At 41.8% G+C, this 13,012-nt stretch overlaps 1 protein-coding gene across 1 annotated transcript in view; it reads right to left on the reverse strand.

The window, feature by feature from the left end:
* PRKDC (protein kinase, DNA-activated, catalytic subunit) overlaps positions 1–13,012 on the reverse strand; it is a 187,027-nt gene that overhangs the window by 40,555 nt on the left and 133,460 nt on the right. The window contains exons 51-59 of the mRNA XM_066578069.1: positions 11,574–11,705; positions 9,872–9,983; positions 9,012–9,139; positions 8,782–8,931; positions 8,195–8,368; positions 4,299–4,397; positions 1,143–1,353; positions 873–1,059; positions 550–762 (exon numbers count right to left, since the gene is read on the reverse strand). Coding sequence (XP_066434166.1) covers positions 550–762; positions 873–1,059; positions 1,143–1,353; positions 4,299–4,397; positions 8,195–8,368; positions 8,782–8,931; positions 9,012–9,139; positions 9,872–9,983; positions 11,574–11,705 — 1,406 coding nt within the window. The remainder of the gene's footprint in view (positions 1–549; positions 763–872; positions 1,060–1,142; positions 1,354–4,298; positions 4,398–8,194; positions 8,369–8,781; positions 8,932–9,011; positions 9,140–9,871; positions 9,984–11,573; positions 11,706–13,012) is intronic.

The raw sequence follows: 13,012 nt of genomic DNA on the forward strand, positions 1-13,012 counted from the left end.
ACCTGAGTGTTGCAGCCTCTTCAAACAGCTGATCAGCAGGGGTCCCAAGCGGCGGACCCTCACTGATCAGATATCAAGTACCTATCCTGGGGACAAGTCATCAATATTGGAGTCTTTAAATACTTTATCAGGGTATATTAGCTAAAGAAGCCAATTGGATTTCTAAATAGATAAAATGTTTTTAACGCTGGATCAAATCTTTTAAAGAGCATTGAAGTAAACAAGTCTGAACAGAAACATCTGAACCTGGTGTAATTAATTCAGAATATGTTAAAGACATAAAGAGATGAGACAGAACCAGAACAGTATGGTTATCGCCCAGGCCACTATTGGTAATTTAGCATCTGTAGAGTCATTGGAAGAGGAGTAGAAGACAGCAATAATATTTAGTGTCCCCGGGAGGAGACCTACTAGTCAGTGAGTGAGCAGGGCAGCCCTCGCTCTGGAGGAAACCCAGCAACCATGCATTATCATGAATGCCATGTGATACTGAATTTCTTCTAGAACCCTGGAATTTGCAGACAAATTGAATGTTTCAAAATATCTCACCTTTGGCTTTGCTGTCAGTTTCATCACCTGGAAGCCCAAGTCGCCGCTTTCCAAAATTAGCCCCCAGAGGTTTAAAGGATCCCCTCTGGGTTTTCTGACTCCTTGTACTTGTATACAGCAATGATGATGAGAGGGACTCCAAAGAGTCAGCAGGGTAACTGCCCAATGTATCCATGCTAGTTCCAGTTAACCAATTAAATGAACTTCTGCCACCTGCAATCCAGTGTAAAATGAAGAAAATACATTTTTTTCAATTAACATTAAGAGATAAAGTATTATTATATACAATATATTTTATATTGTAAAAGAAAGAACAAACATACTAATATTCTGGGTAGGTGTGAACTGATAGTGCTGCTGGGTTGCTCTTAGTTGGCCTCCCCCCGATTCCTGCTCTTCCAGTGAACTTTGTGTCCTGGCCCTGTAAGTATCTTGAGAAGCCTGGGTCCCCACAAACATTGGCGTGAGGATTGTGCTACGGAAACGCCAGTTGGAATCAACAGTATAATCCTATAGGAGTGATAACACGAATAACTGATGTAAGCATGAAATAGAAGACATTTTTAACATAAACGTACAATTAAACATATTACCTGAAATGTGCACTCGGAAAGCGGATGCTCAAACATTTGCCTGACGTAATCTGGGCTTCTACTTGTCATTTCAAGAAGCAGATTTGTGGCCAGACTTAGAAAGTGCTTTTCAATTTTGGTGGAATATAAGGAACACAGTACAGCGACCATTCGATCCATTGTGCCAGTTGGCAACCGTGTTTCGTCACCCCAAAAATTCCTGACAATAAGTCTAATAAAATGCATATTAAATTAGTAACAGCATTATGTTACTACTGTAACAAGAGATTTAAAAAAAAAAAACATCATGGACATCTCAGTAGACTTACAGTGTTTTACGCGACTGCAAAATAATTATAAATACAAAAATATGGATTTGGACCATATCTGCAATACAACACAAAGCCCATGGAAAAGTGTTAGCTCTTTCTACCAGCTATATGCCTCCTGCAGGCACCAAGCTAGCCAGTTTGTATGCAAGCAGTGGAAGCAGCAGGTAGGATAGAAACAAGTTAAAGAAAACAGGTAAAGCGAAACTCTAAACAATGTAACAGAGTTTAGAACCATGTGCAACTCCAGGGAGAACATTCCAACAAGCATGTGAACATGGGAAAATGCTTAAAAAACGCTTTGGGAGAGCGCTGGGTTCTCCAATAAAGGAGACAAGAAAGACATTTTACGGCAAGTTCAAAAATCTTAATTTCTTGTCCATTAAATTGAGGGACACAGCTCAAGACCATGAGATGTTCCAGAGCAGTTTTGCAAGAGTAGGGAAGAATAGATCAAGCTACTTGTGGTCATTTTATGGCCATCTGCAAAACTGTCCGACCGAGAGAGGAGTCAGAGGAAAGTGTGCATCTGGTAGGATTTAGAAAAGGCATGCAGAGGCGCCCATGTAGCAGCCTTACACACTTGAAGAGCGGACGCACCATTGTGTACCACCCAAGAGGCAAACACTGCCCGAGTAGAGTGTGCAGTAACCCAGAAGGGAGACTCTCTGCCCATAGCATGATAAACTCGGGAAGAGAAGGGCTTTCTAATCTTCATCATAATTTGAATGAGGAGTTCAGCAGCAACCATGGGCTCTCAGGACTGCGGCTTCAACCGCCACACCATTAAACGAAGTGTTGAGAAACTCGGGTGGAAGAGGGGTTCCGGTAGGAGAAGATCTTCTCAAAGAGGGAGGAGCCGCAGAGTGTCAAAGAGCAGGTCAAGAAGATCCATGTACCATACACGATGAGGCCAGTCCAGACCAATGACAATTAATGGAAGGCCTTCCATCTTGTACATCTTGACAAGTCATGGTCTGAATGGAAAGGGAGGGAAGATGTACGGGAACTGGAATTCGGTCCAAGGAATTATGAGGACATCCACTGTTCGAGCCTGAGAGATCTGAGATTTGGACACATAGGTTGGAAGTTTGCGATTGAATCTGTACGCCACCAGATCGACGTCCGGATGACTCCATTACTAACAGAGCACTTGGAACACGCCAGGATTTAACTCCCATTCTCCCAGGCAGTTAGTGCAGAGTCAGAAAGCAGTGGGCCAGATGGATCTGTGGAGAGTCCAGCCACCAGAGAAGAGCGTGTTGAAGATGTCAAGGTAGGCTGATCTCTTGATGAAGAAAGCTTACAGATTTGTCCCACCAGGAAAGAATGGCCCACTGGATGGGCCGGGCATGCAACTGTCTGAATTGGATGGCCTCGAAGGATAGGACCATCAGTCCCAGTACTCTCATGCAGTGACAAATGGTCACCAAAGACTGTTTGCAGGGAACACACATACACCTGAGGGAAATGCAATTTCTGCAGCAGGAACATAACCTGGGTATGTGCCATGTCGAATAAAAACCCCAGAAAGTCCAGACGTTGAGATGGCGAGAAGCAGAACTTGGAGTGTTCCAGAGTGATGTGCAAACTGTTCAGATTGTCCATCTGAGTTGGAGTTTTCACCAAAATGTCGTGGATGTAGGAAATGGCTACTATCCCCTTAAAGTGGAGAAGAGCCGTCACAGATGCCAGAACCTTTGTGAAGGCTCAGAGGGCCGTGGCCAACCTGAATGGCAGAGCTGTGAATTGGTAGTGATCCGAGCGAATGGCAAAGCAGAGGAATCGCTGGTGTGTTCGACATATTGGGATATGAAGATATGCATCCTTAATGTCGATTGATGAAAGAAAATCCCCTGGTGCCATGACTCCATGACTGACCTCAAAAACTTCAACTTTTTCAGGTTCAAAACAGGTTTGACAGTGGCGTCCTTTTTGGGTACCACAAAGCGGTTGGAATAGAACCCCTTGAAGCGTTCTAAGGGAGGAACAGGAGCGCTCCTGTATCACTTTAGAAGGAGTCGCTGGGATTCCGGAGATGAAGTAGCGATATGAGGGATGGGTTGAAAATTCTCAAGTGAGGAGGCCTAGCCTGTCTTCGCGATCTACCACGTGGAGGGTCATATGTGGCAAAATCATCATCAGACACGCGTGGTGGCAGTTGATGGATAAAGCGGTCCAGCCTGTCCATGATGGCGGTGTATGTTTTAGTTAAGTCAAATACCGACCGAGAGTGAGGGCATGCAAATTCTGGTCCACCTGCATAACAAAATTATGTTGACCTTCCCAGCTGCAGTAGTAGAGGAAGTGGGTAGTGGCCTGAATATTGGTTGGGGTAATGGCGATGGAAGAGAGAAAGGGGGGAAGAGGTAGGGGTACTTAACCCAGGGAAGAAAGTACTTACCTTTCTGCCTGAAAGGATATAGCTCCAAGTGTCTAGAAATGCACATCCTAGTGTTCACCTGCCTTTGGGAAGGGAGGGAGTGCTCCAAAGTGGAGGCCACTATGGATCACAGGTCAGGGTCAAACTAACATTATTGCCAGTCTGTACGCCCTCCTCGGTAGGGTAACAGATAGAGTTTAATATCAGCCGTGTATTCCTAGAGTCAGAAAGAAACACAACTGAAGACAGATGGAAGAAGAGGACTGCCATTTGCAGACACGAAGCTAAAGCTGGCTGGGTTGATGCCAGCCGGAAGTGTATAGCTAGTAGGAGGAGCTAACAATTTTTTTTGCTTAGAGTCTGCCCCCTAGTCGTAGAAGCTATACTCATGGTTTTAGCTGTGTCCCCCAATGCAACGAATGATAAATAGTCTTTAGAAAGGAGTACAAAAAAGTTAACACTTACTGAAGTTCTGCATTTTCATCCACCAATCCTTCAAGTAATATCTCTTTAGCCATATTAAAAACTTCCTGTGAATCCACATCTGATTGGCTCTCCCGATCTCTGAAGCAAAATAATGTTTAGCACACACTTGCATAAACTCTATTGATATAGCTACAAAAAGTAGTTGCACAGGTCTGGTAAATCTAGTCAATTCCTCTCCCAATTTCTCCTTAGAAACTCAGATTAACACTTTACAGGTAGCTGCATTGTCATACTCTAGCAGACTAAAGGCCCTTTTACACGCAAAGATAATCGCTTAAACAGCAGCATGACATTTTTGAACAAATTGCTTTAATCCTCTGTTTTTTCCCTCCACAAGTTGTTTGCTCATCTGGGCGTGTCTTTAGGCGATTGTTATGAGCAAACATCTGGCTGGCACATCCCATTGTTCTGTTGATGGATCCTTGTGGCTGAGTAAACACTGCATTCATTGAATATGCAAAGCAAAACAAAGCCATCTCTTAGCCACTGGAAACCCTGAATGAACTGCATTCAAACTGAAAGAATTCCCAACAAACAAACAATGGATTTTAAACCAGCCAAAAACCTTGGCTAACGACAAAGCGCGCAACTGCCCGCATTTCGCCGTAACGATTATCGCTCACATTCGGTCGTTTCAACGAATTTTGAGCGATAATCGTTGCGTGTAAAAGGGACTCAATGACTCTATTACAAGACCACTACCAGCAGCCGCCAGATCTTGTAGATTCAGCGTGTTTCCTGATAATTAGCACGCTGAATCTGTATGCACAGTTTCAGCCCGGCAATTAAGACTATTACATAGGCGTTAATGGTGCTCATGTAATAGCACACTTAATGGGATTTCCAGGATTAGAAAAACACTGTAGCTTTCTTCCAGAATCAGTACCACTTGTGGTGTGAGATATTGGAGCTCAGTCGCAAATCTGTTCAGTACTGCTGAGCTGCAATAGTAGACACAACCGATGGACAAGTACATTGCCATTTCTAGAGAAAAAGCAATTGTGTTTTTCTAACCCTGGGCAATGTCTAACTGTTTACAAATATCCAATTCTTCTGGCAAATTAACCCTTTATAAGCCACTGTCTCTTACTCCTTAAAGGAGATGTCCCGCGCCGAAACGGGGGTTTTTTTTTTTTAAACCCCCCCCCCCGTTCGGCGCGAGACAACCCCGGTGCAGGGGTTAAAAAACCCACCCGCACAGCGCTTACCTGAATCCCGGCGGTCCGGCGTCTTCATACTCACCTGCTGAAGATGGCCGCCGGGATCCTCTGCCTTCGTGGACCGCAGCTCTTCTGTGCGGTCCACTGCCGATTCCAGCCTCCTGATTGGCTGGAATCGGCACGTGACGGGGCGGAGCTACACGGAGCCGCTCTCTGGCACGAGCGGCTCCATAGAAGACTACAGAAGACCCGGACTGCGCAAGCGCGGCTAATTTGGCCATCGGAGGCCGAAAATTAGTCGGCACCATGGAGACGAGGACGCTAGCAACGGAGCAGGTAAGTATAAAACTTTTTATAACTTCTGTATGGCTCATAATTAATGCACAATGTATATTACAAAGTGCATTATTATGGCCATACAGAAGTGTATAACCCCACTTGCTGCCTCGGGACATCTCCTTTAAACTTGGGTTGCATAATACAGACGGATAGCTTAACCCCTTAAGGACATGGCCTCTTTTGGCCCAAAGGACGCAACAATTTTTGGGGGCATTTTCATCTTCCCCTTTTCAGTGAAGACGGAAACATTTAAGCATTTTATTTGTGTGGCGAACTGTAGTTTCTATTGGCATCATTTTATGGGTGTATAAAATGTATTGTAAAACTTTTATTACTTTTTTCTTTAGAGCCGGGAGAGAAAACATCGATTCTGCCATTTTTTATGGTGTTAATCATGCAGCATAAATGACATGATACATTTTTTGCAGGTCTCTATATCAAAATTATTATAATTTTTTTTGGTTTTTCCACAATAAAACACCTTACAACTTGTTTTTTCTACATTAAAGTCCCATAACTTTCTCATTGTTCCATGGACGGAGCTTTGGGATTGCTTGTTTTTTGTGTGACGAACTGTAGGTTTTATTTGTAACATTTTGTGGTACATAAAAGGCTTTTTTGCATTTTTTTGGGAGGCAAAACAAACAAAAGTATGCAATTTTCCCTGTTTGTTTTTAATTTTTTTAATAGTTTTTGCCTTCCATGATAAATAATGTATTCAATTTATTGTACAGATTGTTATGGATACGATGATACCAAATATGTAGTTTTTAAAAAAAATACAAATAGTCCCCTGTAGGGACTTAAACATAATAGCTCTGATCGCTATGATAATGCATTGCAGGGCGTATGTACTGCAATACCTTGTTGATTAGACTAGCAATAATAAGCAATGGCAAGCCGATATCTGGCGTCCTGTTGCCATGGCAACCCATCGGCACTCTGCAATTACTATCAATTACAGCCAACTCCTGCTGCAGGATGCCATGGGCTCAGCTTCTGATCTTCTCATGGGTCTTGTTACGTTACGTACCCTACAGCCAGGACATAAACTTATGTCCTGTGGCATTATGGGATTAACACATAGCTGATAAAATAGCAATTCAAACTTCTGGATGGAGGCGCCCAAATTTTACCCAATTTGCATTTGACTGATTTGATACCCACTGAAATGCACTGATTAATTCACTATTTATTTTTTTTTGCTGCTTTGTGGTTTTTCCATTGTATTATATGGACCAGCAAGTTGACAAAATGTAAAAAAAAACAGGCCAAATCCACCCAAATCCTGGCTAAATTTGATATCAAGGCTAGACTTGGCCCAGCAGATATGCAGAATCAGCTCCTCCCGCTCAAAGCTCACACTGCAGTCAACATCTCTTCAAAATGTAAAAGGTAATCAAAGACAAATGCTCCATTTACACAGGATGAGCTGTCAGGCAAACAATACCCAGCAGCTTGTCATAGTGGTGCTCGCTCCTGTGCCGTTACACAGGAGTGAGTATGGCTGGCATTGCTCACAGCGCAGCCAGCATGGAGACGAAGCGGCCAGGGAGCGCTTTTCTGCTGCCTACCTCCATTCACAGTAAGCAGGTAGTCGTTCAGAAGTGAGCGACTGATTACACTGAACCACTTATTGTTCAGTTTTCTGAACGACTAAACAATTCTCTTTCAGTTGTTGTATTTATTCACACAGAACAGCAGGATTTTTGAATTGTTGTCCCGTGCAAAAGAACAAGTAGACATTTCTGACCTTTCCCTAGGGTAGGTCATCAGTATCAGATTGGTGAGGGTCTGACTCCCGACACCCCCGCAGGGTCATGGCTTTTGGATGAGTGCTGCGGCCTCTTCATTGCTTATGAGGCACACCACCCTACATTTTGTAGTGGTGGTGCCTAGTATTGCAGCCTAATACCATTCACTTGAAGGAGTCTGATCTGCATAAAGGTCCTATGACCAAGGAACTTGATGTCATAGGCCAAGAAAGAAGCCATAGCCTCTTCAAACAGCAGATTGATGGGGGTACCAGCTGGTAGGCACCCACTGATCTGCTATAAATGACCTAAGAATAGGTCATTATATATATCCTGGATGACCTCTTTACAGCAGAAACTGTATACTTTATAACAGCGATGAATCCTCTATTTGATAATATTTATTTGAAATAATCATTAAACTTAAACTATAATGTTTTGTGTGTCTCTCTAAACTAACTGGTCCACTTTACTAGAAGACTAAAGATTACTAGACTAGTATAACACAACTGAAAAGCTATAGTGAAGTTAAAGTCATAGTAGTGTATTACAGGTATTAAACAATAAAGAAAATGTTAAATATTTTTAAATGTAACTGTAAACATGATGGAAATAATATTACCTGTAATTGTCATAGATCCACATGAGAATATCATACATACGTTCCCGACAAACCAGATTGTTCTGAGAACTAAATGCAGTTATGGATGGTAAGAGTTCCCGCAGCTCAAGTGGTTTCAGCTTGGCCAACAACTTGTACACCACATCTAGGCACACCCGCTGTCTTTCATCATCTCTGAAAATGAATGATGTATAAAAAATGAGCAAATATACGTCATGTTTTACTGGTATTCCAGAATTGTAAGTATGAGGTTGTGACAAGTATTGAATCTCAGTAATGCTGCGCTATTAACCGCTACTACATGTAAAGCCGCATAAAAACATCATGGAGGATATTTACTAAGCCCAGCATTTCCAACGTCGGGCTTCGTGTGCTTAATACATGCAGATTCATCTCTCCCTTGCCCCCCCGAGCCTGCTCGGACGAGAATGCAGTTACTCGAGGAGAGCGACGCGTGCCCGAGTAACTGCCCTATCCGAGCGTGCTCACTCATCTCTAATGCTTATCTTTCGACCAAGTTTCCATGATGCTTATGACATCATATTGAGCTTTAAATAATCAAAAGCAAAGAAGAGATCTCGTCTTACCGATTGCTCATAAATTGCTTGAAATCTCTATTTTTTAGCTCCAAAAACAGATCTGGTATTTCGTCAGCCCTGCACATTATTATCTCAAGGCACTGGGTCTTGAGAACCCCATTAAGCTTTGGCAGCTGGTAGAGAACAATGTTCATAAACCTGTAAAAGAAGAAAGGGAAGTCTAAAATATGTATACTAGTAATGCAACTATCAAATATCTAGGATTTAGTTCGCCTTACCTGTCTGCAAACAGTGGGAAATGTTTGACTATTTTATTCAAGCACATGATGAACTTGTCTTGTTTATTACTAGTATGAAGAGATTTTAAAGTCTTCTCTACACAAGCAAACATTGGTCCTTCCATGTCCTTACAGTGAAAAAGAAAAAAAAAAGACAAGGAGGGCTTACAAAAGCAGTACTTAGATAATCATACAGTCCTGGACAATAATAATAATAATAATAATCTTTATTTGTATAGCGCCAACTTATTCCGCAGCGCTTTCAGGCATGGATAAATGCAAAACAATACAACAATTACAATATAAGGTACATTGGGTTAGACACAAATGGGTTGAGGGTGGTACAGGAGGTGCAGGGGGTGGGGAACACAGGCAATAGGAAATATTATGTACAGATTATGTACAGATCATTTATCATTTAACAAACAAATATGGCCGCACCACTTCTCTGACTAGTATGCATTGGTAGTCTAAGACACTACAAGCTGCTCTGACTGGCCAGTGTTGGTCATGTGAGCATGTGCATAGTGCACTAATATAATCCAAGTAGTCAGAGAAGCAGGGAGGCCATCTTTGTTTGCTCAGAGTCGAGGTGGAGGATGGGGGGGGAATTGGTTTAAGATCCGCTAGTTATGGATTCTAGAATAAACACTCTCCCTCCTCCCCCACCCAAAAAGGACACCCACACAAGCGCTCATTTTAATCAGGCATAGGAGGGTTCTGTTTTCCTACTCAGTTTGGGAAGCAGGAAATCTGCCCCCCCCTGTCTGAACAGAACACTGTTAAACTAATAATATGCACAATATTAACCACATACATTAATCTAATGAGCTGAAACACTAGCTTGTAACGTTACATACTTTCTCCTTTTCTGCAATATATCGAAGAACAAGCCCAAGGACTTCAGCAGCCGCAGCATACACTTCTCTAAATCTTGTGAATGTAATATTGGTGGCAAGAGCTGAAAAATACCTAAATAGGAGATTGACAGATTAACACCAAAATGTACATTTTATAAGAATTAGCACAAAATAAATCTATTAAAAAAGGATTACTACACCCAAAACTAAAACATGGTCACTGACCAGTAGAGAAATTAGAGTTATGGCTCATTCACACGGGCGGACGCATATTGTGGTCTGCGAATATGCACTGCACAGAGACTTAAAAATGCCCATTACCGGCGTATTTCGACCCCCTGCTGTTTTTTATGCCTGCATAAACACACAGCAGATTTACAAGTGCAAGAAAAACATTTGGGCCCATTATTTGATGTGAAAATACAAATGTAGAATACGTATGCGTGCTAGCCCATTCACTCCTACAGCATATTTCAGTGCGTAATATGCACCAAAATATCACATGCTACATGTTTTTTCACATGACTGAAAATCATGTAGAAAATACGCAGATGTAAATGAACCCATTGAAATCAATGGGTTCTATTCACAGACGTAAATGCGCCATGCCATACGCAATGTAGATGAGCCTTTCGAAAAAGTTACAGAAGTAATCATAGTTCATTTACTTCTTGGGGTTTTGTTTAAACTTATATTGACATTTTAGTAAGAATGAACTATCACAATAACCATGCAGTTTCTCGAAACTTGGTGAATGAATATTTCCTTCTCGGTATTTAGTGTTAAAGGGATCATCTGATTTTGAAAATCCCTTATAAAATACGTTACTAGGAATTTGTGAGTTAACACAGAGGGTCCACAAATAAAGGGTTCTTATCTATAACAAAGGGCTGCTACAAAGTGTGTTGCTCAATCTGCAGGACTCCGCACATCTGCATTACAAGGACAGTCCAATATTTTAAAACAGGAATTGTGAAAGGTTTCATTTACCCAGTGTTAAGGCCCATTTACACGCAAAGATGATTACTCAAAATTCAACTAAAAATAGGATGGCTGACAGTTTTAGCGATCGTTTGGCATAAGCTGCTAATCAGCACTAATGCCCATTAGGAGCTTATGACATTCATTTGCATGTAAATGAGCCTCCAGGAGCTGTATGCAGAAAACAACAGGTATTCTGTTCTTTGCATACAGCTCCTTTGTTCTGCCTTGGGACTGCAAGCTGTATACAATGTAATCAGTGCTCCCGTGGAGAACACAGCATGTGGTCCATGCTATCAGCTCTCCAGACGAAGGATCGATTTTATGCTCAACTAAAAATCATCGTTCAGCCAAAAAGTAAACAATGGTAGCATTTATACGCAACGATTATCACTCAAAAGACAGCAAATTTTGAGCGATAATCGTTGCGGGAAAATGGGCCTCTACTGTTCCCCAGTTGTTGATCATTACTGGGTGGGTCCCCCCACAGATTACAGCTAACTGCTGAGGGTCCCAGTACTGTAAAATCCTGTGATCAACCTATCACTAGGGTACCCTTCCAACAAAAATTAAATTCTTAAAGCAGCACCCCTAGCGCTAGTTCATCACATCATATAATGGAAATACTGCAATAACAAACTTCGCTTTACATTCTGATTTACTGTATATAGACATTTTTACCTTTTGGAAGGAAATGCACTTGAAAACAAAGGTAACTCACCGGTCAGAGCCTATTTCACATTTCGGGTCATATGGAGAGAAGTTATTAACAACCACCAAACCCAGTAACTGAATTCCCACAGAGTTGTCTTTCGTATTGGGGTCTGTGCCAGAAAAGCCATCATATATTAACCTTAAGACAAAAAGATATAAACATATTTTTATAGTCAAAACTCAGCGCTGTTACCCTTAGTGATGAAGCCTGCTTGCACCTTAATGACCAGCTAATTTTTCAGTTCTTCTCATCGTTGCATTCAAAGAGCCATAACTTCCAAAATTATCTGTCGACATAGTATACTAGGGCTGGTTTTTTGCAGAACAAGTTGTAATTTTTAATATAATTTTGGGGGGACATATAAAGTATTGTATAATTTTAATTAATTATTTTTAGGGGGATTGTGGGAAAAAATCCACCTTTTGGTTATTTTTTTATTTCATTTTTCTAGCATTCAACATGCAAAATAAACAATGTGACAATATTATTCCCTGGGTCAGCACGATTCCGGCATTACCAAGTTTATGCCGTGTTTTTGTTTTGCTATTATTGTTAATCAATCTTAATTTACTGAGTACATCTCAAATTTGCAATGCAGGTTACAAAACATCAGGCTGAAAGACCTGGAAGAGGCTACCAAAAATGGGACACGCAGGTCCCCATCAGAAGGTATAATGCTGGGTTCACAAAGGGCTGATTCAATGCGGTTTTGCCGTGGTTTTCCTGTTGCAGTTTTGCCGCAGAAGAACTGCTTCTGCGGCAAAACCGCTTCAAAGGTTAATTTTGGCTTACGGATTTTGCTGCAGATTTTCGTGCGGAAAAATCCGCAAGCGGTTTTTTCCGCAGCACTTTTTTACTTTTTGCCGCGTATTTGGTGCGGTTTTGGTTGCGTCCATAGAGGTCTATGGACAAAAAAGCGCTGCGGAAAAGACCAAAGAATGGACATGCTGCATCTTTTAAAACCGCGCCGCAGTTGCATTTCCGCACTGCGGCTGTGCGGAAAAAATCCGCCCTGTGAGAACAGCTTTTTGGCAAATCTCATTTGTGCTACATTGCACTGCAAACGCAGCGGTTTTGCCGAAGTGCGGATATGCAACGGCAATCCGCCGCAAAACCGCGGCAAATCAGCCCTGTGTGAACCCAGCCTAAATATAATTATTTGTCAACACAAGATAGTAAATATATTTGTATTATATAAGCATAAAAGAGGTCTATACTTTCTGGAATAATAACATTTTTGATAAAGGATAAACAGAAATCATAAATAATGTAATAACATAACCGATTAAAGGGGTTGTCTCGCGGCAGCAAGTGGGGTTCAGCACTTCTGTATGGCAATATTAATGCACTTTGTAATGTACATCGTGCATTAAATATGAGCCAAACAGAAGTTATTCACTTACCTGCTCCGTTGCTAGCGTCCCCGTCTCCATGGCTCCGTCTAA

Source organism: Eleutherodactylus coqui, chromosome 9, assembly GCF_035609145.1.
Source record: "Eleutherodactylus coqui strain aEleCoq1 chromosome 9, aEleCoq1.hap1, whole genome shotgun sequence".
In the NCBI taxonomy this organism is placed as follows: domain Eukaryota; kingdom Metazoa; phylum Chordata; class Amphibia; order Anura; family Eleutherodactylidae; genus Eleutherodactylus; species Eleutherodactylus coqui.